Here is a 26,870-nt window from a genome sequence, read left to right on the forward strand (position 1 = left end):
TCTCAATAGTCACAAATAATATAAAATACCTTGGTGTGACTCTAACTAAGGAAGTGAAAGATCTGTATGATAAGAACTTCAAGTCTCTGAAGAAAGAAGTTAAAGAAGATCTCAGAAGATGGAAAGATCTCCCATGCTCATGGATTGGCAGGATCAAGATAGTAAAAGTGGCTATCTTGCCAAAAGCAATCTACAGATTCAATGCAATCCCCATCAAAATTCCAACTCAATTCTTCATCGAATTAGAAAGGGCAATCTGCAAATTCATCTGGAATAACAAAAAACCTAGGGTAGCAAAAACTCTTCTCAAGGATAAAAGAACCTCTGGTGGAATCACCATGCCTGACCTAAAGCTGTACTATAGAGCAATTGTGATAAAAACTGCATGGTACTGGTATAGTGACAGACAAGTAGACCAATGGAATAGAATTGAAGACCCAAAAATGAACCCACACACCTATGGTCACTTGATCTTTGACAAGGGAGCTAAAACCATCCAGTGGAAAAAAGACAGCATTTTCAACAAATGGTGCTGGCACAACTGGCGGTTATCATGTAGAAGAATGCGAATTGATCCATTCCTATCTCCTTGTACTAAGGTCAAATCTAAGTGGATTAAGGAACTCCACATAAAACCAGAGACACTGAAACTTATTGAGGAGAAAATAGGGAAACCCCTCGAAGATATGGGTACAGGGGAAAAATTCCTGACTAGAACAGCAATGGCTTGTGCTGTAAGACCGATCACTGACAAATGGGACCTAATAAAATTGCAAAGCTTCTGTAAGGCAAAAGACACTGTCAATAAGACAAAAAGGCCACCAACAGATTGGGAAAGGATCTTTACCTATCTCAAATCAGATAGGGTCTAATATCCAATATATATAAAGAACTCAAGAGGATGGACACCAGAAAATCAAATAACCCTCTTAAAAGATGGGGCTCAGAGCTAAACAAAGAATTCTCCCCTGAGGAATACCAAATGGCTGAGAAGCACCTGAAAAAATGTTCAACATCCTTAATCATCAGGGAAATGCAAATCAAACCAACCCTGAGATTCCACCTCACACCAATCAGAATGGCTAAGATAAAAAATTCAGGTGACAGAAGATGCTGGTGTGGATGTGGAGAAAGAGGAACACTCCTCCATTGTTGGTGGGATTGCAAGTTTGTACAACCACTCTGGATATCAGTCTGGCAGTTCCTCAGAAAACTGGACATAGTACTACCTGAGGATCCTGCAATACCCCTCCTGGGCATATATCCAGAAGATGTTCCAACCGGTAAGGAGGACACATGCTCCACTATATTCATAGCAGCCTTATTTATAATAGCCAGAAGCTGGAAAGAACCCAGATGCCCCTCAACAGAGGAATGGATACAGAAAATGTGGTACATTTGCACAATAGAGTACTACTCAGCTATTAAAAAGAATGAATTTATGAAATTCCTAGGCAAATGGATGGACCTGGAGGGCATCATCCTGAGTGAGGTAACCCAATCGCAAAAGAACTCACACAATATGTACTCACTGGTAAGTGGATATTAGCCCAGAAATATAGAATACCCAAGATATAAGATACAATTTGCTAAACGCATGAAACTCAAGAAGAACGAAGACCAAAGTGTGGACACTTTGCCCCTTCCTAGAATCGGGAACAAAACACCCATGGAAGGAGTTACAGAATTGAGACGAAAAGATGGACCATCTAGAGACTGCCATATCTGGGGATCCATCCCATAATCAGCTTCCAAACGGTGACACCATTGCATACACTAGCAAGATTTTGCTAAAAGGATCCCAGATATGGCTGTCTCTTGTGTGACTATGCCGGGGCCTGGCAAACACAGAAGTGGATGCTCACAGTCAGCTATTGGATGGATCACAGGGCCCCCAATGGAGGAGCATGGGAAAGTACTCAAGGAGCTGAAGGGATCTGCAATCCTATAGGTGGAACAACAATATGAACTAACCAATATCCCCCCTGGAGCTCGTGTCTCTAGCTGCATATGAATCAGAAGATGGCCTAGTCGGCCATCAGTGGAAAGAGAGGCCCATTGGTCGTGCAAACTTTATATGCCTCAGTACAGGGGAATGCCAGGGCCAAGAAATGGGAGTGGGTTGGTAGGGGAGTGGGTGGGGGAGCATGTGGGGGACTTTTGGGATAGCATTGGAAATGTAATTGAAATAAATACCCAATTTAAAATAAAACAAAGGAAAAAAAAAGAAAGAAAATGTCTCAGAGATACACCCAGCTAATCTAGACAATTCCTCACTGAGACCCTTCCCAGTTGGCATAGATTGTGTCATGTTGACAGGTATAACTGATCATCACAACAAACAGAGCACTTAGTTCCATCTCTGTGAAGAACCAAATGAGCATACACCACCTACACATGTCATGGTAGGTAAAGCTTCCTCACCGAAGATCATGGAGTTGTTCCAAGGGTCAGTGAGCCAGTTTCATTATTATTGTTTCAAAATGCAAAAACAGCCTATAATCTTGTTAATCTTGTGTCATAACATACAATTCTACAAGGTTTTTTTTTTTTTTTTTAGGTGTTTGCCTAAAAACTTGGTTTGAAATTTAATTTTCAAGTGATCAACTCAAATCCTAAGAGTTTAGCAGCTGGTATTCACATCTTAGTTTCATCATGCAAAAGAAATGAAACTGTAATACAGATCCGCTGTGGCCTGTGAAAGTTTGCTAAAATGTGGAAATAATTTGGGTCTTTAGTTGTCAGTTTAATAGTAGCCCATTATTTTTACTTTGTTTGTTTTTGTTTGTTTGTTTATTTACTGAAAGCGAATGCTTATACCATTGTGCACATGTGGACAACTTGCAGATGTTCTCTCCTTTTACTATGTAGGCCACAAGCATCACACTAAGGTCCTGAGGCTTGGTAGCAAGGGCCTTTACCAGTTGGTATAGACTCATTCTCAGAGTGCTAGCTGTAGATTGCCTGACAGTTTTTAGCAAGTGGCCAGAACTGACATGGCCCATTGCCTCTTTTGAGGAAAAGTGTGATTGAGAAGACAGGCCATTCCTTCTTTGAGGAAAAACAGAGAGAAAGAAACAGCATGGTGAACAGGACCAAGTCTACCTGGAAACAAGGAAATAGAGGAATTCTCAAGACGAATGTGTTGGGCCATCTTTTCTCTTCTCCAGGGAGAAATAAGGTAATAGAAAAGTCAGGGACATTCATTTGATTATATTGTTTTAGGTCTTTGCTTCTGTAATCTTACTTTTCTTTTTTCTCAGTTTTCTATTTTATTCATATTTTTCTTTTACTTTACTATCACTAGGGTGGTGTGGGACACTTTCCTCTGTAAACAGGAAATTCAGGACTCCAGATCTTGTTCCTTTTTGAAGCTCCCTTGGTTTACTTCATTATTAGCTTCTGCGTGGACAGGATGCAAATTCCCTTTGTCTTTTTTGCCTAGTTCTGAAACATGAGGCTCTTAAGATAAACCACACCAAGGAGGCTGATTGGAAAGCTTCCAGGATCCTAAACAATTTGAGCGTCTGTTCAACATCTGTAACAACCAAATTTCATTTGTACAGAGAATGTGTCCACGTCTTATCTTGTGCATATCGAAGATTGTATGACATAGTGAGAATCTACATGTGTCTACTGAACAAATATTGTCAAGCCATGTGAGCTACTCCATTTCTATGGTGGATCCCTCATGGTAAAACTTCTCTAACTTTATGACATCTTTTTTTATGAGTTTATTTTATGTAACTTTGGGGGTTTGACTAAAACAATCTGTAACTTTGCCATCATGGTGGGTTTGGGTTCCTATTCACTCACATGTCAATTCATCACAAAGAAACCCCATGTCTCTCTTATTCTTTGTGAGTTGGAAAAGCATCCTTTAAAAGGTAATCATGAGGTCCATTGCCTCCCAGAAAGGTCTTGGTCTTGGAATGGCTGAAGACATGAAAACAGGGTTCTGACAGTTGATGCACAACTTTGGGATTCAGGTCAGCACTGTGGAGTATACCAACCTTGGCAAGCTTGCAACAGTGAGGTATACCAAACTGGCTTTGTGGAGTTGTTATCACAAGGTGTTAAATAAAAAGCATTTCTTACCTAGGAAGAATTTCAATATATACAGAGGGGTTGGGTTGAAGTTTTTAATTCTTTCATTAATGTCTAAAGAAGGAAATACAGTATTTATCTAGTATATAATATATATATACTTTAATCTATTTAATTTGATAAATGTCCATTCCCTTGCTATTGAATTAAGCATACAAACAAAAACTAGCTAGTGAAGGAAACAGAAAAAAAAGAAGAGTAATCTGTTCAAGAATTATGATTAACTGAATTTAATAGTAAATCTACATTAGTCATGTTCACTAGTCACTTTGTAGAAAAGTTGGACAGGAGATATGAAAAACAGTATACTTAGCTACCTATGAAATAAAAAAAAAATGTTTCCTAGGTCCTTTTCTTTCTTTTTCCCAAGCTGAAGCACTGTTACCTTATTTCAGCTTCAGTGAACTCTGCAGCTATTGATCTGATATGTCAGCATGGCCACCCATTTGCAGACCCAGGTAGAACTCACACAGAGTCCACACCAGGACTAGGAGGAAGTTTGTGTCAGCAAGTTCTTGGATTCCGCTAAGGCCAGGGGAGTCTCTGGTCTGGAGCAAACCAGGGATGTGTCCAGTTCTTGTCAGTTGAGTGGCACTTCTGAGACAGGATTGAGGGGAGCAGCAGGAGCAGGGCTGCCTCTAACACTTGCTTAAGCCTTTTGTTCACTTCAGCACTCAACTGAATCTACAAAACATCAGGATAAACCTGATTGTTCCTTCCCCTGTGTTTCTATTATATATATATATATATATATATATATATATATATATATATATATATATATATAGAGAGAGAGAGAGAGAGAGAGAGAGAGAGGTGTGTATGTGTGTGTGTGTGTGTATGTGTGTGTGCCAGCCAAGTGCACCTCTGCAAATGCACATATTTGCTGATGTCTGCAGTTGACATTGGGTGTCTTCCTCTATTGCTCTCTGCAATCGGATTTTTTTTTTGAAATGTCTCTTACAGAATCAGGACCTCACTGCTTTGCTATACTAGCTGACTAGTGAGCCTCAGGGCCTTGCTGTCTCTGACCCCACCCCAGCATTGGGATTACAGGCACACACTGCCATGCCCAGCCTTTCACTGCAGATCCAAATGGACATCCCCATGCTTGAAAAACAAACACTTCACTGAATAAGGCATCTCCTTTGGCCCTGAATTTGAATTTTTATGAGTCCACAAGGTGTCATAGATGCACAGGGGGCTTGCTCTCTCTAGAGAGCTGCTTTGGAGAGGGATTGGCAAGGGTGTTAACAGTTATTCCCATACTGAGCTGTGTTTGTTTCTGATACATACTGGAAACTCCCTTCTCCTCCCAGCTCTCTCATACTCAGAGAACACCAACCTTAGAAGCCAACAGGGCTTTCTAAACTACAAAGCAAACAGAAACCTCAAAATAAGTTGAGTCTACACAGCTAAGGAGATATCCACAAGGTTGTCAGATGGAAGGCTTAGATGTCACTGCCAGACTTTCACAGAAGTAGTTGCAGAAAGAGAAAATTTAACTTTTCTTTTTAATTGTTTTAGGCATAGTTTATTTTATCTCTTTTGAAATAGGATGATATATTCTTTAGTTTGGAAGCAGATACTGATGTTTTTTTTTTTTTTTTATAAAGCCAAGGATATGTTTTATAGAGCGAGGTATGATGTGGTGGGAGGAGGTACCTCAGCAGGCCAGTGCTGAGACATCCATCCTTGTTGTGATTATATAAAAAGATAAAGAGGTATAGAACTTTGTTCTATGGGGATGTGGTGAGCTGTGTGGTAAGGGGATTTCTCAGGGGGCCCATGCTGAAGTATCCCTTCCCCCTGAGGGATCAGCCACTGGACAGTATAATAGAGTTGATTCTGGTCATGGGAAGGTGGTGAAGAGGGTAGAAGAGGCAGAGAAAGGCAGAGAGAAGGGGAAAGTAGAGAAATAGAGGCTGGTCATGACCATGTGGGGGGGTGGGGGGGTGGAGAAGAGTTGAAGAACACAAGAGAGAAATAAGCAGGAAACAGGAGAAAGAGAGTAAGAGAGAGAGAAGAGGGGGCAAACAGCCCCTCTTATCATGGGCCAGGCCTACCAGGCTGTTTCCAGGTAACTGTGGGGAAGACTATACCAAGAGGAAGGAGAGTGGGTCATGCTTTCTGGTTGTGGACCAAGACAGTAGGGAAGACCAACAGTGGAAGTCTATAAGCTCCTAATGGGAAAGGGATTTCTTCAGAGACAGAGAATGAGCATGCCTAGTGCCTCACATGAGGAGAGCAGGCTGAGGATTTGGACTGGTACCCAAGAAAAGAAAAAACAAAGGAAACAAAGAGTTCCACTTTCTAACTAAGGGTCAGTTAGCAGCTACAGTAATAGTGCCCTTTGTAATTGTGTTTAAGTATAACATGTGTTTCAAGTTACAACTTTTTGAGGGGTATTTTCCTGTCCAGGTGACTTGACAGGCTCATTTGGATGAACTCTTAAGGACAGGAACAATATAGTGTTTCTTTGCAATATTACACTCTTTGGAAACCTTTAGAATGTCATATCTGCCCCAAGGGTTAATGATATTACCCAAGGTCTAATTGTTTTAAGCATAACTCATGTGACAGAGTAGATGGCAATAATTTTAAAATCTATTAAAAATGAGAAATAACCTTCCCTACTCTGCCTCATCAAAACTTTTTTATCTACACAGTTGCTACCCCAACACCTGCCACCTCCACACCTGCTTCCTCCAAACCTGCCTCTTCCACACCTGCTTCCTCCACACCTGCCAGCTTCACACCTGTCTCCTCCATACCTGCTTCCTCCACACCTGCTACTTCCACACCTGCATCTTCCACACCTGCCTCCTCTACACCTGCCTCCTCCACACCTGCCTCCTCCACACCTGCCTCCTCCACATCTGCCTTTTCCACACCTGCTACCTCCACAACTGCTCCATCCAAACCTACCTCCTTCATACCTGCCACTTTCACACCTGCATCCTCCAAACCTGCCTCCACCACACCTGCTTCCCCACACCTACCACCTCCACACCTGTCTTCTCCATACCTGTTTCCTCCACACCTGCCACTTCCACACCTGCCACTTCCACACCTGCCTCCTTCAAACCTGCCAACTCCAGACCTGCCTCCTCCACACGTCCCTTCCACATGCCTCCCTTTCCTAAGATAATTTCATCATATGTAAGGTTAATCATGATGCTCCTTCCCTCCCTGCCCTGGTGTTTGATGTTCTTATGGGGGAAAAACTGTGATACTTTCCCTCAGTTCTCATGGTATTTCAAATTCTAAACAGACATGTGGGAGCAGGAGGCATTCAAACCCTTCCTTAATATTAGAGATAGGAGGTCCAAAGCTGGTTATAGGAGAGTTCAATCTCAGTGCTCCTAACCCTGCTTGTGTTTGAGTAGCTCTCTAACTGTACATTCAGTAAGTAAAAACTTTATACAGGTTTCTATTCGTTCTGGGCCAGGTGGTGTGTGTAGGTGTGCTATGCAGTTCAGAGTAGAATTACAATTCATGCAGAATTTACCTCTCTCTTCCCATCATAAGTCCCAAACAGGTCACATTATCAGACTTGGCAGAACATAGATAAATTTTTAACACAGAGGGAGAGTTTTTTGGCAGTTCAAGCACAATGAAAGGTGCAATGTTACTGGAATTCTCTCTGAGAACCATGGCACCTTAAGTGAGGACTTATTTTGGCTCAAGATTCCAAGAATCCAGTCCTTCTTGAAAGAAAAGCATGGTGGCAGGAGCAGGGGAGGCTGGGCAGGGAGGAAGACATTGGTTTCCTTGCTTGTGCCCAGCTCACAGTTGCCTTTCTGTGTAGTCCTGGATCCCAGCTGTGACAGGAGAATAGGGATAAGAGGTAGAGCCTTCAAGATCAGCAAATGAGGGAAGCCAACTTCAAAAGGAGGACTGACACTGGTGAGACAGGACCTTGGAATACTAGTGGGAGAGGCAGCTGTTCCATGAAGGCTATACAAAGAGCTTCATAGCTCATGACCAAGGAATCCAGCTCTTTCCTGGCTCACTGCTCGCTCCCTCTCCTGGGAATGCTTCTGTTCTCTTTATAAACTGCTCCATGTCTGTTTCTAACCATAGGTCTCCAGTGCACCACATTGTCTTCAGAACAAGAGCCTGGAGCAAGTTCCCTCTGAACCCAGATCCTCAATGAGGCACTAAACTCTTTTCCCTCTCCTCCTTCTCCTTCTTCTTCTCATCTTCCTCCCGGCCCCTGCTCCTCCCCTTCCTCCTCTCTCTCTCTCTCTCTCTCTCTCTCTCTCTCTCTCCACTTTGTATATGCCTCTGTTTCTCTGTATGTTTCTCTCTCTCTGCCTCTCTCTGTCTCTCTTTTTGTGTCTCTGTCTCTCTGGTTTTTTTTCTGTGTTTCTCTGTCTCTCTCTCTCTCTCTCTCTCTCTCTCTCTCTCTGTGTCTCTCTGTGTCTCCCTCTGTGTCTCTGTCTTTGTCTATCTCTCCCTTCCTCTCTCTCTGTGCCTCTGTATCTGTCACTGTCACTCTGTCTATCTCTGTGTCTGGCTCTCTCTGTGTGTCTCCATGTGTGTCTCTCTGTGTTTCTGTGTATGTATCCCTCTCTGTCTCTTTCTCTCTCTACCCCTTAAGCCCGCATTATTTTACTTTTCTACACTTTTAATTGAGACACTGCCCTTTCTGTGGCTACATGACTGACATAACTCAGCACGAACCATCATCCTTCTCACGGATGAGAAGGAGGAAGGATCACATTCAGCATTCAGCACATCACTAGGTTTTTCTGTATCCCTGTTGAGTTAATTATATCAACCATGATTATAATACTGTGGGTTGTGCACTTAGGAGTCACCATTCACTTTCTCATTGGATTCAAGGCCACTCCATGACATGGAGCCTACACATGGCATTACTAAAGAGACCCAGAATGTGAATTGTTATGCCATAGGCCTAGAGGAGAATCAAATACTGATGTTCTGACAGAAGAACAGAGCAATAAAGTGACTCCTTATGACATACTACTTTGCCCATGGAGTAAAGTACCCATGGGGTACCCTTGACCTCTTTCAGTCCACATCAGAGATACTTCCTCTTGCAGTATATAGAGGTCAACATAGAGACCTACAACTGGTCAATGTGCAGACAGGGAGAGAGTTTGGAACTCTCAGTTTAACTGGGACATCTTCATCATACCTCTCTTCTTGGGGCTCAGGGAACTATGTGGAAGAGGAGTCAGAAAGATTGTGAGATCCAGAGGTGATGGAAGACAACAGGAAACAAATGTCTTTCAGACACAAGACTGACACACATATAACCTCACAGAGATGGTTGAAGCATGCACAAGACCTGCACAGGTGTAAGTCAGAGAGGATCACAGTGCTGAGATGGGTCCTGAACACAGGCGCTATGCCTAACCAAGAAGGTATCTAACAGACTTGTTTCCCAAGGACTCATCTACTGAGTCCACGTCGGTTCTAACTTGAACATGCAGTCTCTAAGTCCATGCCCACCAAAAGCAAAGGCAAATCAAAGGCGCCTCCATTTTCCTGTGGTGTCTGAGCGAGCTCAAAGGCTGACTCAGAAGCTGCTGGGTCCAGATCTGAAGCCTGCTGCAGCAGACAAGATGCTGTGCTCAGGAGTGTGGCCTGGGCTTGGGAACAGTGGTGTCACCTGACATAGAACTGGGTTCATTACTTTGTGGGAAATTCACTTCCAAATTGGAGACCCCAAAACTCAAAGAAAAGTGTGGGGATCTCACTGAAGATCTAGAATGCCATTTTTTCTAAAGACTCTGTCACAAGTGAGGGAACCCACAGGCTCTCAACCCCTTACACTTACAACCCCTCAGTGCTGTACCCTCTCCTTTACCTTATTCTCCCATACTTGGAGACCATGAAAACATTCTCTAATGGGACTGTGGTGTCACTCTTTAGTTGTTCAGGTCTCTTCTGGTGTTCATATTCTCATTTATGGCCCTGCCCTGCTCTGAAGGTATGTTGAGAGATTCTATAAACCTCTTTTTGCAACCCTTTTATCAAGAATTTTCATTGTGTCTTAAAATAATAAACTTCTGCTTTTGCCTTTTTACTATGCTTTCTCAGTAGTTATTCTCTGACAGATGACAGGGAGACTGTGGAAGAACACAGACAGCTCAAAATCACACAGCCACACTGACTTTGGAAGCTCTGTGGGCGGCTTTCACTATGGAGGTCAGGGAGTCAGCAGACACTGAAGAGTCATAATGACAGTTGTGAGACTTTGGTGAAGTTTTCAGTCAAAACCACCACCCATGCCAGGAAGCCTTTCTAGATGTGACACATAGGTATGACAGTGTAAAATGCAGTGTCTACAAGCACTCTGCAGAAGTGCCCGGGGTGTGGAGACTTGGCTTAGTTTGTAGATCCCTGGCCATTCAAGCCTGAGGACCTGAGATTAGATCCCCATGTGAGGCCATGTGAGGCTGCAGTGTGCATATGCAACCTCAGTGCTAGTGTGGCAAGGCACGTGACAGCGGCAGAAGAATACTGAGAAACAAAAGAGGTGCCCTGCCTCACACAGCATGGAGAGCAAGGAGCTCTACCACAGTGAGACACACATGAACATGCATGCATTCATACAAATGTGTGTGCACACAGCATGCACACACACATAGAGACAGAGTCAGTAAGAAAGAAACTGAGAGACAGAACAGAGAAAGAGAAAAAGACTTTTAAAAAAATAAGAAAAATGCCACAGGAGTAAGTAGCTTAATTATCTTTGTACTTTAAATTTGTAGTTGGATACCTCACTTAAAAAATCACTTTCCCTCTTTTCCTGACACAGAAAGCAACTAAGTTCCTAGAATGCCTTGGTTGCAGAAGAGCTCACTTGCTTTCAGTTTCCATGAGAATCATGTTCCAGGAAATGCCTTTCAGGGGCTGAACTGTGTCAGGGTTGTCTCTCTGGCTGCCCAGCAACTCTGCTAAGCTGGAATTGCATTCAGTTTGGAGGTTGACTCCTCACTGGCCAAAACCCAGACTCGCGATTCAGGACAGGTGTATGTATGCACTCTTACAGTCTTTCTATACTTCAACTGCATGTAGACAGGCATACAAGCATGAACATGCACGCACACAAGTGCACATACATGCATGCACATACATGCATGCACACACATGCATGCACACACATGCATACACACACACAAAGCACATACATGCACACACAGTACAGTGCACTGACATGCACACCCACACACCCACGTGCATATACATGTACACACATGCACATACATGATCTTTGGTTGTGTAATAGGCCATCATTCAGGTCCCTGAGTTTGGTTCCCAACACTGAAAAAAGGCTAAGGTGCCTTGTTTCCTCAGAATTTTCAAGTGCTGAGTATGCCAATGCCATCAGACACCTCCTTATACTCACCTCATATCTTCAGTGCTCCCTGCCTCACCCTCACTCCTTCCCCATGGTCCCAGCTCTTTTTTTTTTTTCTGTTTTTTTGAGACAAGGTTTCTGTGTATAGCCCCAGCTGTCCGGGAACTCACTTTGTAGACCAGGCTGGCCTCGAACTCAGACATCCTTCTGCCTCTGCCTCCCGAGTGCTGGGATTAAAGGCGTGCGCCACCATACCTGGCTTAGTCCCTGCTCTTTACCTTCACTCCTCTCTTGAGCACCTTCAATAGTCATGCTCAGTCTTCTCCCTCATGACCTCCAGACACTGAAACCTTAGGGGCTGAATTCTCCCTGAGAGCCGCTGAAGCTGACCAGCTCTCCCTTGGTGATCACAGATGTCTCTTCATTCTTCTGCAGAAATCACCTCCTTATCTACTACTGATTCCTACAAGGAAAATGTACAGAAATGTGACCAAATGGGAAAAAAACAGAAAGGAACTTTCAAAGAAACCAGTAGAAAAGTCCGTTTGACTACCACTCATGAGAAGCATATTCTAGTGTATTAAGACTTGGAATAAGTCAAGAATCAAAAATGTGACTTATTTACAAGTGAAAAGACAGCAATAACTTCCTTCTAACAGGCTGTGTGAGCATCAGAAGCTGCTAGAGAATGACTGAGGGGAGCCCCAGTCACTGGGCCTTCTGCTCACTGCACTGGCCAGCTGCTTTCTGCACAATGCTGAGTTCTCATGAAGGACCAGAGTTACCCCTAGACAAGGCACTAAGTATAGTTTGTACAGCTTATACACTCTTGGGTTTATAACATTCACTGGATGGTGGCCATACAACCACAACTGCAGCACTAAAAAATAAAAACATGACTCCCCCAGCCTCCACCAGTAGCCATGACTCTTTAGCTAGAAGTGGAACTCTTTGTCCCCTTCCGTCTGGCCTGGACTAACAGCAGTGATAGTATTTCTACCACTTCTGTGATAGAAATAACTTTTTTATTACAACTGCTAAATTGTTGATGCCGTCCACAGAGGTTGTCACCTGAGTCCTCAAATCCTTTGTGAATTTTGTAAAAAGATAGGCAAATATCAAATCTCCAACTCAGTAAGATCCATGGCTCTGAGATTGAGTCTAAGATCACAAACACTCACTGAAATGGAGTAAACGTTTGCCTTCCTCAAAAATTCAGTCCTTACACTCAACCCCACAGGATGTGCAGCCTTTCATGAGATGTTTAAGTGGGAAGTGCAGAGGTCTTGTGCCTGGAATTGCTGTTCTTACAAAAGCTCCTAAGACAACTCACTGGCCTTCCCATAGTGTGAGGAGACACCATAAGTCAGTGGTCATTGACCTAAGTGACAACTCCCCAGATACCAGCATGCTGACACTCTGATTTTGAAGTCCCAGGGTCTAAAGCTAAGAGACAATTTTCTGTTATTTTTACATTTATCCTGTTTGTGGGTTTTAGTTAATCCTAACTCCAAAGACATGAAAACACGTATGGCTGTACTTATTCTGACTGTCAGAGCCTGCATGTTCAGGTTTACACTTCATTGCACTCTTCCATGGATTCTATCATTAAACATAGATTATCACCTCTGTTGGTCCAAGCCAGAAGGAATTCCAGGGTGGAGAGGAAACAGGGACACACAGTTTCAATCCTAGCTAAGGGTCATAGTTACTGGGGAAAAGAGTCGGATTTTTATTCTTTAATGTTTCGGCATCTGGTGGGATGACCACACTCTACAGAATGCTATACACCCTGGAGTATATGAGCAGCATAAACTGTCCTTAATGGATTTGAGAGAAAAGATGTAAAGTTGGGTATATGGGGAAAGAGGCAATGTCAGTGGAGATAGGATCAAAATCAATTGTATGAAATTCTCAGAGAACTAATACACTGAGAGAAAATAAATTATCTTCTCTCTAAAATCATCAAAATTGTTCACAAAAAACACTTCCACATTAACATAAAATTTGAGGGGAAAAGACAGAGTTGGCAGGCTAAGCCACACTGTGTTATTTTAAAGTCATGAAGTATATAAATATTTTTAGAACCTTATAAGTTGGCACATACTTTGGCATGGTTAGAACTCCCAATGATCTTCTTAAGAAATAACTTCTCTATTAGAGGGACAGAGATGGTCAAAGGTTAAGAGCATTGGCTCTGGCAGAGGACATGGGCTGTGTCCTCAGCACACACATGGAGTCTTACAACCATCTCTAATTCCAATTCCAGGACATCTGAAGTCCTCTATTGGACTCCAAAGGCAATGCAGGAAAAGTCCCCATATACATAAAATAAAAAGCAAATCTAAATAATGTTTTAAAAAAGAAGTCACTTGTGTGATTTCACTGAAGAAAAAAAAGTGTTCTCATATTTTTAAAGCTACTTATATTTTATCTCATATTTTAATGCTATTAAAGATGGGGACCTTCATATGTGGAGATATATGATACGACCAACATTCTGAGAAGTTGGAAGTATGAACACATATTTCAATATGGTATACCAATTGTGGTGATTTAAACCTTAGGCTAATGGATTTGAATGCTTGGTCTACAGTTGGTAGAACTGGTTGGTGAGGATTAGGGGGTGTGTCCTTGTTGGAGCTGGTGTCACTTGGGTGGGCTTTGAGGTTTCAAAAGACTCACATTCCCATCTAGCTCTTTCTCTCTGCCTTGTGCTTGTGCATCAGAGGTAAGTAAGATCTCAGCTACTGCTCACCTGTGCACATGTTCCCTGTCATCATGGTCATGGAATCACCCTCTGAAACAATGAGCTTCAAATATAGTCTTTCTTCTGTACATTGCCTTGGTCATGGTACCTTAGTACAGAACTAGAAAAGTTACTAAGACATGAATATTATCAAATACCTATTTCTGTATAGAAAGACACAAAAGTACCGAATAATGTGCTACAATGAAATACTCAATGCACAGCACCACACAGAAGTAAGATTTTAAAAGGAGGCTCACAAATCCTGTGACCTTGACTCCTCATCCTGAGCCTTGCACTAGTGAAGATGTAAGAGCAGAAAACATTGGATTGCTGTAGACTGTTTCTATCATGATTGTTTTCAGATAACTATGCCATAGAATATTTTTTAAAATACTGGATGGTGAAAGACAGAACTTGCCAATCTGGAGAGTATAAATGTATTCTCTGTGGACATGTTGAAGCTTTCAGCTCTGGGGTTGCCTCCTGAGGATGAGGGAGCAGGAGTTACACTGAGCAGTGTTGCAGTGTTAAAGGCTTCTTTTTCTTCATTCCTAACCAAGTGAACACTGCCATTACCAGTATGATGGTTTGTATATGATAGGCCCAGAGAATGGTACTGTTAGGAGGTATGGCCTTGTTGAAGTAGGTGTCTCAGTGTGGTTGTGGGCTTTAAGATCCTCATTCAAGCATTCTGGAAGTCAGTATTCTGCTAACAGCCTTCAGAAGAGGATGTAGAACTATCAGCTCATCCTGTACCATGCTTGCCTGGATACTGCCATGGTCCCACCTGGATGATAATGGACTAAAACTCTGAACCTGTAAGACAGCCCCAAATATATGATGACCTTTATAGGACTTGTCTTGGTCATGGTATCTGTTCACAGCAGTAAAACCCTAAGACAGCCAGCAGTATTTGTGGTCCATGAGATACTGAAAGATGCCTGAGGGAGAATGTGATCCAAAAGCACCCACAGAAGTGATATAAGGTCATTGGTTTCATGATATGAAAGGGTTTTACAGAGTTCACTATGGACTTCGATTTTGTTTGGGCAGAACAAATATCAACTTAGAAGTCAGCCTCTTGGCCAAATGTCTCTAGACACTTCCATTTTCTGTCTGAGCTGTATTTGAATGCTCTTCCATTTCAGATACCTTCATGTTTTCACACAGAAAGTCAGAAGAATACACTGAAGATAAAATGGAAAATCTAGAGTAACTATTCCAGAGAAAATGAATGTAGATTCAGACATTCAAGACCCTTAGTAGCTTATAAGTAAGACATAGGTCTGATGTGGCTGTATCTATGATACTGAAGGTGACTATGTGCACACTGGGCATTGTTGACATGGGTAGAATTAGCTGCCATTGGAGTTTGGCTCGACCTCAGGAAGTATTGAGCTGATACTTTGGTACAATTATTATGAAGAAGCTCAGTGGTGGAAATATAATTGAAGTCTTGTGCCATTTCTAATGACTGGAGAACTTATTCATTCTTGTTGCTACGAATTTACTGACTTATCTTGAAGACTAACCCACTGTATTCAAAATATCAGTCCAAGGGAGGTCAGCATAACTTCTAAACACCAACAAGTAAGGGAGGAAATTATATTCTGGTTATGTCATTCTTTGATCACTGAGGCATGCTGTCAAAAAAAAATGTCACATACTTTGGGACTTTTACCCAGTTTTCCCTCAGAAATTTGCAAGGACTGACTATGAGTAGTTTCCATAGCTACGTGACAGGATGTCTTTCTCTGAGGGATGTAAAGACACATCTGTGTGCATGTGCACATGGGCATGTGATGTATCGAGTCTATTTGGTATTGCTGTATGTGTATGTATTTAGGGCTGACCACTTATGACTGGATAATCTAACAGGGGACTCCTACTTGAAGAACACAGATTCTCCCTCTCAGTAGCATTTATTGCCTATAGATCTTCATATAGGTGGAGTGCTTGGGAAATTCCCCTAATTTGGCAGCCTACCCTCTGAGGATTTCCTCCCATAGTGCTATGTACACTGCCATGGAAAAAGGCAGTCAGTAGTCCTACCCTGAGCTTTCTAACACCTTTCTGAGTACTGGGAGGCAGGCTGGAGCTCCACAAACCAACCACAGACCATCATTTGTGCAGTAGCAGCAGCCACATCAAAAGAAACAAAAGCCCAGGCTGAGCAAAATCCTGCACTACAGATGGAAGCAGCAGACAGCAGGCTGCAAGGACTACAGCAGCACCCAGAACTCCTAGAAACCTGTGACAAGCATCTGCAGAGGGCTTAGGCTGGGACAGTCTTCCCTGCTTAGTCTTACTTTCTTTATGTGTTCACATTCAGACAATCTGGACCCAAGTGATCCTTAAATCTGTCTTCTGACTGGAACAGCATACACTGTGGCATGTGAATACATGTGCATGCACAAAAATGAACGAATACATAGAACTTTTTGCACGGAAAAAAAAAAAAAAAAAGACTGACCAGGCACAGACTAAACTTGAGAAAAAGTATCTAAATCTGAGAGGAGGGAGAGCCTCAGGCTTCTCCCACTAGCTAGAGCTCACTGGAGCTTCAGCACTCCAGCTTCTGCTGCTACTCCTGTTGTCGATAGACAAGAACTCACTTAAAGATCCAGACCTCCTGCATCAGAGACAAGGATGCAATCACACTTCTCAGAGTGGCACTGGATCTTTGCTAACAGCCACGAGTCTCAAGAGTTCAAATCCACTCCCAATGAATTGTTGGATGCCTGTGGCAATCAGTTTTATTTCATTTAAAGTTGTTAAACCTGAATTAGTAAACAAACACCTTTGTTAGACTACGAGTCTTGAGGTGAGGACACTATCATCTCCTGTAGCATAACTCAGTTTAATGTATACATATATCTCATGCTCTCTGTAATCACTGGCCAGGTAGGACATCCTCAAATGCATTCAGTAGCAGTTATGTCTTGAGGTGGCAACAGATGTTTAATTGGATTTAATGTCTACTGAATTCTAACAAAATAAAGAAAAATTCGCTTTCCGATCTGCCAACCTCATTCTTAGAGAAGTCTGCTGAGACTCAGTAGGAGATATTCTCTGCTTACCACACCAACAGGTCAGGTCAGGAATAGTGTGTGTGTGTGTGTGTGTGTGTGTGTGTGTGTGTGTGTGTGTGCGTGCGTGACTGACTGACTGACTTAGATGTGGAGAATATATGTTTAAGAGCTGGTGACATATCAGTGGATACACTGGGGTTCACAATGTGTCCACTTCCTGTGTTTTAAAGACTGATGAGTTGGAAGTCAGGATAGAACTTTCACAATTGCCTTCTCTGCATTTGGGGAAATACTCACCACCAGCACACTTCTTTCTTGTAGACTTGGGCACAATAGAAACTTCTGCTTTCCTTGGTGGTTTTACTTTCTGAAAATTATCTAAAACAGACCCTGGAAATTCTACCTTCCTTCCATCTAAACACGTGGTTGGAGCTTCCACGTTCTGTTTTCTCAGCTCACATTCTTCTCCTTTCCCCCTTGAAGTGTCTCAGTCATCGTAGATATTCATTCTTCTTCTTCATGTTATCCTCAGCAAAGCCACTGTTCTTCTGTTCCTTGTTGGTGATATATATTTGACTTGTCCCATTTTTCCTCCCATAACTATTATTGACATTTACAGTGGCTTCAATGTCCATGTATTGACCAACACAACACACTGTTTCAGCCCTTGTAGTTTCACTCTTCCAAAACCATTTTTAGGCACTAGACTAAAATCCCACATATCAACAAAGCCTGATGTTTAATTTCGCATTAGTGAGGACCACATCTCACATTATATTTGGTCAAAGTTTCGTTTTGTTTTGTTTTGTTTTGCTTTTTCTTTTTCTGAATGTTCCTGTGTCTGCAACTCTCTTTCCCCATCAAGGGATCTACCTTTGACACGACATGTTTCTGGCCACCTCAACAAAGTCACTACCAAAATTAAAGGCTGTTCTTGTCCCTTTAACCCAAAGTCAAGCAGCCTCTGAATGAGGAGTGAGGATGATTCAAGGAAAGTCAGAAAGAAGACTCAGAAACAAAACTTAGAATTGGGAAGGCTGCGGGTGAATACGACATCAGCCTCGAGTTTATTTTATTAGCCTTCTTATATTCCTTAGTACCATGGGAAACAAAGTCACAAGGTAGCAGAAACAATGGGTGATGTACACACAGGACATCTGTTCCCATCCAGAGACTTCCCTGTTTCTTACACCAAGATTCATAGAATGTTCAACCCCTTGACTTGAAACTCAAGTGTATTTCCTCTTATTGTTCCATGAGTCAGCAGGCCAGGAAATCTGATAGCAGACCCTGACCTGCCTTGACTGTGCCTGGCAGGCAGAAGCAAACAAAATGGCTCCCAATAAAACAGCACCAAGATTTCTCCTTTACACAGTTCATCCTTTTGAACCTCCCATCTTACAAGAGATGAAGAGAGAGGAATTAAGCTTCTCCAAGATTCCAGAAATCATAGGAATGTCTATACTTTAATTTTGAAGTAATAAATTTAAGTACTTTTAAAAACAGATCATATTGTTCTAAAATAATATTTTTTTTGGATATGACGGGGCTATGACAGTAGTTATGATTGTTGGAACAAGATACACACGATCAAGCCAGTCAACATCCAGTATGGAGAAGCAGTGAGCTCTTGAGACCCCAACCCTAGCTGAGGAACTACTAGCAGTTGATATCTGGTGACTGGGAAAGGGAGAATGGGTTTTCTATGGGGGTGTGGGTCATAATAAATTGTCCATGGTCTGGTAGATGGTGTCTAATGTCAGGGACATGAGGCCAGCATTAATTTATTCAGAGTAAAAAGAAAGAGGAAGAGGTGCAGGATGAGAAGACATGAAGGTGGGAAGGGAACTGGAGGATGACTTAGAGTAGCTGGGGGTGTGTACACTCTAATTACATTATATTCATTAGTGCACTAATAAGGGTCCTTGTGTCTCTTTACTCATATGGTCCATTATCAATGTTAACAGTATATTCCTTTAAATCTTACTTGTAAGTATGTATATGTGTAAGCTGGGGACATGTGATGGAAGTACCAGGGGACCTTGAGTTTGAGAAAAGGAAGTCACATCCCTTGGAATTAGATTTACAGGTAGTTTTTACCTGCCCCTGGAACTGAGCTACCCTGGATGAGCATTCTGCATTCTTGACCCTGAGCCATCTCTGAGCTGTCCACCTCCCATGTGCCCCATGGATTCTCTTATAAGCTATGCATAAATTGTATTGCCTGCTTCTGGAAATAATATTGTGATATATTGGTTTACATAAAAAGCATTATTTCAATTATTTTTAAAATAGGAAAGCCTCAAAGGAAAACAACTTCAAGCTACAAATGTTATGCTTCCTGGTACTCAAGTCTTGGTCTTGGGGTGACTTCTCTTGGCTTCTCCCATTCCTAGAAGCAGAGATTTCATCGTGCAGTGGTGAGTTTTAATTTACTGTCACTATCTTAACTTTTAAATTCCCTTTTCTGGCACTCTTCATGAAACATGTAAGACTGAGATGTCCTGGAATGCATGCACACCTTCAACTTTTGATTCCAACTTATTCTCCCTAGATGAAGCCAGTAGATCGGGCTTTTTATTAATCTTTCAGAGGGCATTTCATTTGTGTTCTTGTATGTTTGCATGGCATAGTAGCATTTCTAATAATAATCACACAGTTGTATAGTGTTTTGACTTTATTTTTAAGATATATTTTAGCTCAATTTAGATCACTATACAGATAGTTTGACTGACATTTGTTTCTTGACTATACAGTACTCCAAGAACAAGTCATATTAAAATTTATTGCCAATCTAACTCAGGGATGATTAAGTAGTTTCCAGGATTATCACTATTATGATATCAGTGACTTTTCCTCTTGCTGTGATGAAATACCCTCACAAAACCAACTTAATGAATGGTTTGTTGAGCTCCATGTATCATGATGATACATTCGGTCAAGGCTGGATAATGCATTCTGAGAGAAGTCAAGGCTGGCTTGTTGTATGGCATCCACAGTTGAAGCCACAAGTGGTAGGGAGATTGCTTTCATCTTTCTACTGTGTCTTCAGTCCACAGGAATGGTGCTGCCCACACTTAGGATGGGTTTCCTACCATATTAACCTGAGAGAATCCCGTACAACCTATCCTGGGCTACATGGTCCTCATAGGAGTACAGATTCTATATGCAGATTCTATATGTAGTTAAATTGGCCAGCAGTGATCACATCTGATGACTAAATGCATAGCTTTCATAGGAATGGTTTCAAAATATGTTCTCTAAAGGCAAGCATTGTCTGTGCAGACATGTAGGAGCTGTTCTATGTCTTCTGTGTGGGGCACAGATGCCCTCTAATCAGCACTTTTTATGTTTAAACTTCTCTGCGGAGTGAAAATGGAAAACAGGCAGCGTCAAAGTAACACAAAGTGTATATCACAGTCTATCATTTTTACTAAAAAAGGGACCTTATACCCTTTTCAATCATTGAAATGGGAGAAAAAATAAATGAAGCAACTTCTCTTATAATAGTATCGAAAATGGAACCACTGTTTTTTTTTCATATCCTCGATGTTATGTTTCAGTTGCTGTATCTCTCCGTCCATTTCTTCAGCTTTCTTCTTAAATCCTTCCTCAAGCAAAGCCTTTTGTTCCTAAAACAGTGAACATGACAGAGAAGTAAGTATTGTCAAGTGCTAACATTGTACGACTTAAAGTTTCAAAACTTCATCAAGGAATCCTTAGTGTATTTCTAAAAGCTTTCCCTTACCATGAAGAAGATGAACCAAAGTTAGACCTACATGTTATAAGGAAGCAGGGTTGAAACTTCATTAATCTTGATCCACTATGTTTGTTTCAGCTGTGACACTAGCAAAGCTGTGAAGATGTGATCATGCTCATGCCCCAAAAATGCCACTGGCCTGATTGCAGAAAGCTCAATCCATGGAGACTGTATGACAACTACATCATGCAGACAGTGGCAACTCATTGGATGATGAAGAAGCTGATTACAATTTTACTTGCAGGAGGACAATGAGAACCACTCCAATGTCCTGTGCTTCTTCAAGGAGGCTGTCTTTCCTGGGGACAGATGCAGAACCTGCAGAAACTGCCAGTTCACTGTGCCTTTCAGACTGGACATTTCCTTCAGTTTAATATCATCATAGATCATCTTGGGGAGGTTGGGGTGGGGCCAGCAGGGTTGTGGAGGCACTCAGGTGCCTGATGATCTGGACAACCCAGACTGACCAGATTCTGGCATTATTACACTACCTGGCTGGGAAGTTTGTTTAGTTAACCCTAATTATATCATTTTTAAATATCCCAAGTCTATCAGCCAAACTACTGTAGTCATTAAAACCATGAAAGAGCAACAGAAAACCTGATGTCTCCAGAGTCTACCTAACGAGCAAAATTCAGTCTACATGAAACATAACACATTTTGTTGAGAGACTCTAAGCAATAATATATTATGATCATATTCCTCCCATGACCTGGCTGAATACTTTATTCCACTGCCTGGGATATGAGAAACACCAAGAGAATGAGGGGCCCTACCTTCAGCTTCTTCTCCACCATCATGTTATGGTCTTTGATGAGCTGCTCTCTCTCCTGCTCCAGCTTCCTTCTCAGTTGCTCTATGTTTTCCTTGTTCCTTTTCTCTTGAGCCTCCATATACTCCTGCTGCTCCTTCTGCTTCTGTCTTAGCAGATCCTGCTCCTTCTCAGCTGCCTCCTTCTTGGTGCGCTCCTCTGACCCAGGAAGATTCAGGAGAGAAGAAAGTGATGGGTCAAGTAAAATGTCAACATTCCAGAACCCAGAGAGCAATTCAATAATCTGTAAGGAAGCATAGGAAACCAGACTTCCCCTTGGCCCACACCTGGAGAGCATGTTTCTGAGGGTATGGAGAAGACCCTGCCCATGTGGCTGACACACAGCCAGAACTGCCTGTGGCTTCCAACTTTGGCGTTCACAGAAATACAGAAAGCTACTGATCTTGGCATAGATTTACTCTGGCTTCTATCAGAAAGCCAGGAGTCTGACCTCTGCTGAGAGCCAAGAGACATGTTCCTGTACCTGCAATGGCCTTCTGCCCAGCAGTGAGGGCTGTGTCTGCCTGCAGGATGGAACTCTCAATGATGGCCTGCGACTGAAGAAAGCTCTGGAAGACTTCTCTTGCCTGTAGGACCAAGAGGGAGCAAAGAACCCTGATAAATCCTCAGAGGATACCCTTGAGACTCAGTAGAGTCCTCAATGTGCCTCATTGTTAAATGCCATAGTTAAGCATGCAGATGGCCCAAGATCTTTAGTGGCCCTGAATACTTCCTGATCTGTGGTTCCCTCCTGTAACCTCTGCTAGAGACACCTGCATCCACTCAAATGCAGCCTGTCTATATCATGTGCAGCTGTGCATGCTGCAACCTATGATGCCTTCAGATATTTTATTCCACTGAAAAATACTGCATGATTGCATATAAGCCACTTCCTTCTGCTCTTGCTTGGTGTATTCATAGGCAAATCACTTTAGCTGCCCAGGTCTTCTAGTAGAGATGCGTGACTGTGCACAGTAGTGGGGGGCATTTCTTAGTGCATTTAAATAACTAAAGGTCTAGAAGAAGTACTTACAACTGTATCACTGGCAATAGCAGAGTAATATTTTAGCCATGTTACTACACTCACTACTCCATAGGTAGATCATCCTGACAGACTTATAGAGTTATCACTCAGAATACTTTGTGAGAATATTTCTAAGAATTCATAGTAAAAAGGAGCCATTTTGCACCAAACATGCTCCTGGTAAAGCACTTGCATTGCAAAGCAAAGCCCTGGCTTTGGTCACTAACACCAACATAGAGCTAAAGGTGTCAGGCTATATCTTCATGCTTTTTATTCCTCTTAAGCAGTATTGTGTGTTCATGTTTTATGACATGCCCTTCCCTCTGCACTAAGCTTCCGTTTTCCCTTCTCCTCATCTTCCCCATGTTCCCATGTTCCCTGCTCATCTTCACCCCATTCCCAGCATGGGAATGTTCCCAGCTCCTCACCTGCACTTCATCCCTATGCTCCCTGCTCCTAATCTTCATCCCATTCCTGTGCTACTTGTTCCTTACCTTCACCCCTTTCCTACGCTCCTTGCTTCTCACCTTCACCCCTTTCCTACGCTCCTTGCTTCTCACCTTCACCCCTTTCCTATGCTCCCTGCTCCTCACCTTCACCCCTTTCCTGGGAACTTGCCAGTAATCATGCTCAATCTTCTCTCTCATGTCCATGTAGAGCCTGTGTCCCCCAGGAACAGAAAATGTTGAGATATTGTCCATCAAATCCTTTGAAAGTCGATCCAGTTCTTCCTGGCAGTATTTATCAGATGCCTCTTCATTCTTCAACAGGAAAAGCACTTTCGCCTCACCTATTAATTCCTACAAAGGAAGTGTACAGAGATCTGACATAATTGAAGGAAAAGAAGGAATAAAATTCCAAGAAACATTATAAAAGGGCCAACCTATTCCTCATGAGAAAGCATTCCAATGTAATAAGAACTCATGGGAATGTGAAGTGCTAAAACCTGAACTCAGATGCTGAAAAAGCTGTGGAAGACCACAGTAAATGTTCTTGGTGTTCCTGGTCTTCAAGACCTTCTGCAAAGAGATGGGGTACATCCAACCATCTCTGGTTCTTTGTAGGTGTCACATCCTGGAATTCTATCTTCAAGGACACAATGATATAACAAGGGGCAATAGAAGAACACTGGGCTGTAGTGAGACTCCAGTGAGAAACAGTTTCTTAGGAACAGAAGATTATAGCAGGTTCAAGGATGCACTATAGATGCCCTGGGCAGGATCACAGTCCACAAACATTAACTGGGTAAAGGATTTAGGACACTATATACTCATTATTCCATCTGTTAGACATTACTAGACTGAAAGCACCTGAAATTTTTGGAAGGGGACATGTAGTCATTCATAACTGTATTATTCATGATACTCTGAAACACATATCTTTGAATAATAAATGCACATATGGCCAATGAAGGCTCATCAATACTACAGTCTTGAAGGGGTAGAGCCATGATAGTTAATGCCATCAACAGATTACCACCAGCTTCTTCAGGAATTGCTGATTTTCGTCCTTGAAGGAATGCTCCATGAAGACAGCCATGGCTTCCTTCTCGCAGGCTGCATGCACATCCAGCAGCTCCTGGAGCGTGTCTGTGGGAAGGCTCAGTCGCTGGACCATCTGCTCACTGTAGTGGTCAGCTGCCCTCTGCACAGCTACTGAGTTCTCACGCTGGGCCAGAGTTGTCACAGCATCATCCACACAAGGCACTGCTCCACTGTTGATGGCATCTACATAGGTTGTCACTAGAATCCCCAATCCTTTGTGAACCAGAAGTTTTAAGGGATAAATAATAGGTTATAAGTGAATGGGGTCCAAGATGTCAAATCTATATTTCCAAATCTCTCACAACAACACATGCACACTCATAAACACACACACACACACACACACACACACACACACACACACACGTACATACACACACCAAAACCTTCAGCAAGCTATCCGATTCTTATTCGTATTGTCACTTTATTTATTTGGTTTTATAGTTCAGAATGTTAAAAAAAATGAATATCCATTTTACCTAATAAATTCAACTATCTATGAAAAGATAATTCTGCATTTAATACTTTGAAGGAAAACAAATGCATGAAATAACAAGTCTCTGAAGAACGAAATCAAGCCGGGCGGTGGTGGCACACGCCTTTAATGCCAGCACTTGGGAGGCAGAGGCAGGCAGATTTCTGAGTTCAAGGCCAGCCTGGTCTACAAAGTGAGTTCCAGGACAGCCAGGGCTGTACAAAGAGACCCTGTCTCAAAAACAAACAAACAAACAAACAAACAACAAAAGGAAAAAGAAAAGAAAGAAAGAAATCAAAGAAGATCTCAGAAGATGGAACAATCTCCCATTCTCCTGGATTGGCAGGATCAATATAATGGTTATCTTGCCAAAAGCAATGGACAGATTCAATGCAATCCCCATCAAAATGCCCACTCAATTCTTCAACTAATTAGAAAGGATAATTTGCAAATTCATCTGGAATAACAAAAAACCTAGGATAGCAAAAACTATTCTCAATGATAAAAGAACCTCTGGTGGAATCACCATGCCTGACCTCACGTTGTACTACAGAGCAATTGTGATAAAAACTGCATGGTACTGGTACAGCAACAGACAGGTAGATCAATGGAATAGAATTGAAGACCCAGAAATGAACCCACACACCTATGGTCACTTGATCTTTGACAAGAGAGCTAAAACCATCCAATGGAAAAAAGAGAGCATTTTTAACAAATGGTGCTGGCACAACTGGCGGTTATCATGTAGAAGAATGTGAATTGATCCATTCTTATCTCCTTGTACTAAGGTCAAATCTAAGTAGATCAAGGAACTCCACATAAAACTAGAGACACTGAAACTTATAGAGAAGAAAGTGGGGAGAAGTCACAAAGATATGGGCACAGGAGAAAATTTTCTGAACAGAATAGCAATGGCTTGTGCTGTAAGATCAAGAATTGACAAATGGGAACTCATGAAATTTCAAAGCTTCTCTAAGGCAAAAGACACTGTCAAGAAGACAAAAAGGTCACCAACAAATTGGGAAAGGATCTTTACCAATCCTGAATCAGATAGGGGACTAATATCCAATATATATAAAGAAATCAAGAAGATGGACTCCAGAAAATCATATAACCCTATTAAAAATGGGTTACAGAGCTAAACAAAGAATTCTCAACTGAGGAATATCGAAGGGCTGAGAAGCACCTGAAAAAATGTTCAACATCCTTAATCATCAGGGAAATGCAGATCAAAACAACCCTGTGATTCCACCTCAGACCAGTAAAAATGGCTAAAATCAAAAATTCTGGTGACAGCAGATGTGGGCGAGGATGTGGAGAAAGAGGAACACTCCTCCATTGTTGGTGGGATTGCAAGCTTGTACAACCACTCTGGAAATCAGTCTGGCAGTTCCTCAGAAAATTGGACATAGTACTACTGGAAGATCCAGCAATACCTCTCCTGGGCATATATCCAGAAGATGTTCCAACTTATAATTAGGGCATATGCTCCACTCTGTTCATAACAGCCTTATTTATAATAACCAGAAGCTGGAAAGAACCCAGATGTCCCTAAACAGAGGAATGAATACAGAATATGTGGTAAATTTGCACAATGGAGTACTACCCACCTATTAAAAACAATAAATTCATGAAATTCTTAGGCAAATGGATGGATCTGGAGGATATCATCCTGAGTGAGGTAACCCAATCCCAAAAGAACACACATGATATGCACTCACTGATAAGCAGATATTAGCACAGAAACTTAGAATATCCAAGATACAATTTGCAATACACATGAAACTCAAGAAGAAGGAAGACCAAAGTGTGGATACTTTGTTCCCCCTTTGAATGGGGAACAAAACACCCATGGAAGGAGTTACAGAGACAAAGTTCAGAGCTAAGATAGAAGGAAAGACTATCCAGAGACTGCCCCACCCGGGGATCCATCCCATATACAACTACCAAACCCAGATACTACTGCATATGCCAGAAAGATTTTTCTGACAGGACCCTGACATAGCTCTCTTGTGAGTCTATGCCA

General features: G+C 42.1%; 1 protein-coding gene across 8 annotated transcripts in view; it reads right to left on the minus strand.

The window, feature by feature from the left end:
- Window positions 1-18,252: 18,252 nt before the first annotated feature.
- Window positions 18,253-26,870, minus strand: part of Gbp8 (guanylate-binding protein 8) — a 41,097-nt gene continuing 32,479 nt past the window's right edge. For 6 of the 8 annotated variants that reach the window (XM_006535283.2, XM_011249593.1, XM_017321140.2 and 3 more), the window contains 5 exons: window positions 24,302-24,582; window positions 23,419-23,625; window positions 22,286-22,388; window positions 21,767-21,960; window positions 18,253-20,862 (listed from right to left, as the gene is read on the minus strand). In XM_006535283.2, the coding sequence (XP_006535346.1) occupies window positions 20,689-20,862; window positions 21,767-21,960; window positions 22,286-22,388; window positions 23,419-23,625; window positions 24,302-24,582 (959 nt within the window). In that variant the 3' untranslated portion in view covers window positions 18,253-20,688. The remainder of the gene's footprint in view (window positions 20,863-21,766; window positions 21,961-22,285; window positions 22,389-23,418; window positions 23,626-24,301; window positions 24,583-26,870) is intronic. The other 2 variants (XR_389295.4, NM_029509.4) reach the window with 2 other exon arrangements.

This window comes from Mus musculus, chromosome 5 (assembly GCF_000001635.26).
Source record: "Mus musculus strain C57BL/6J chromosome 5, GRCm38.p6 C57BL/6J".
NCBI lineage: Eukaryota > Metazoa > Chordata > Mammalia > Rodentia > Muridae > Mus > Mus musculus.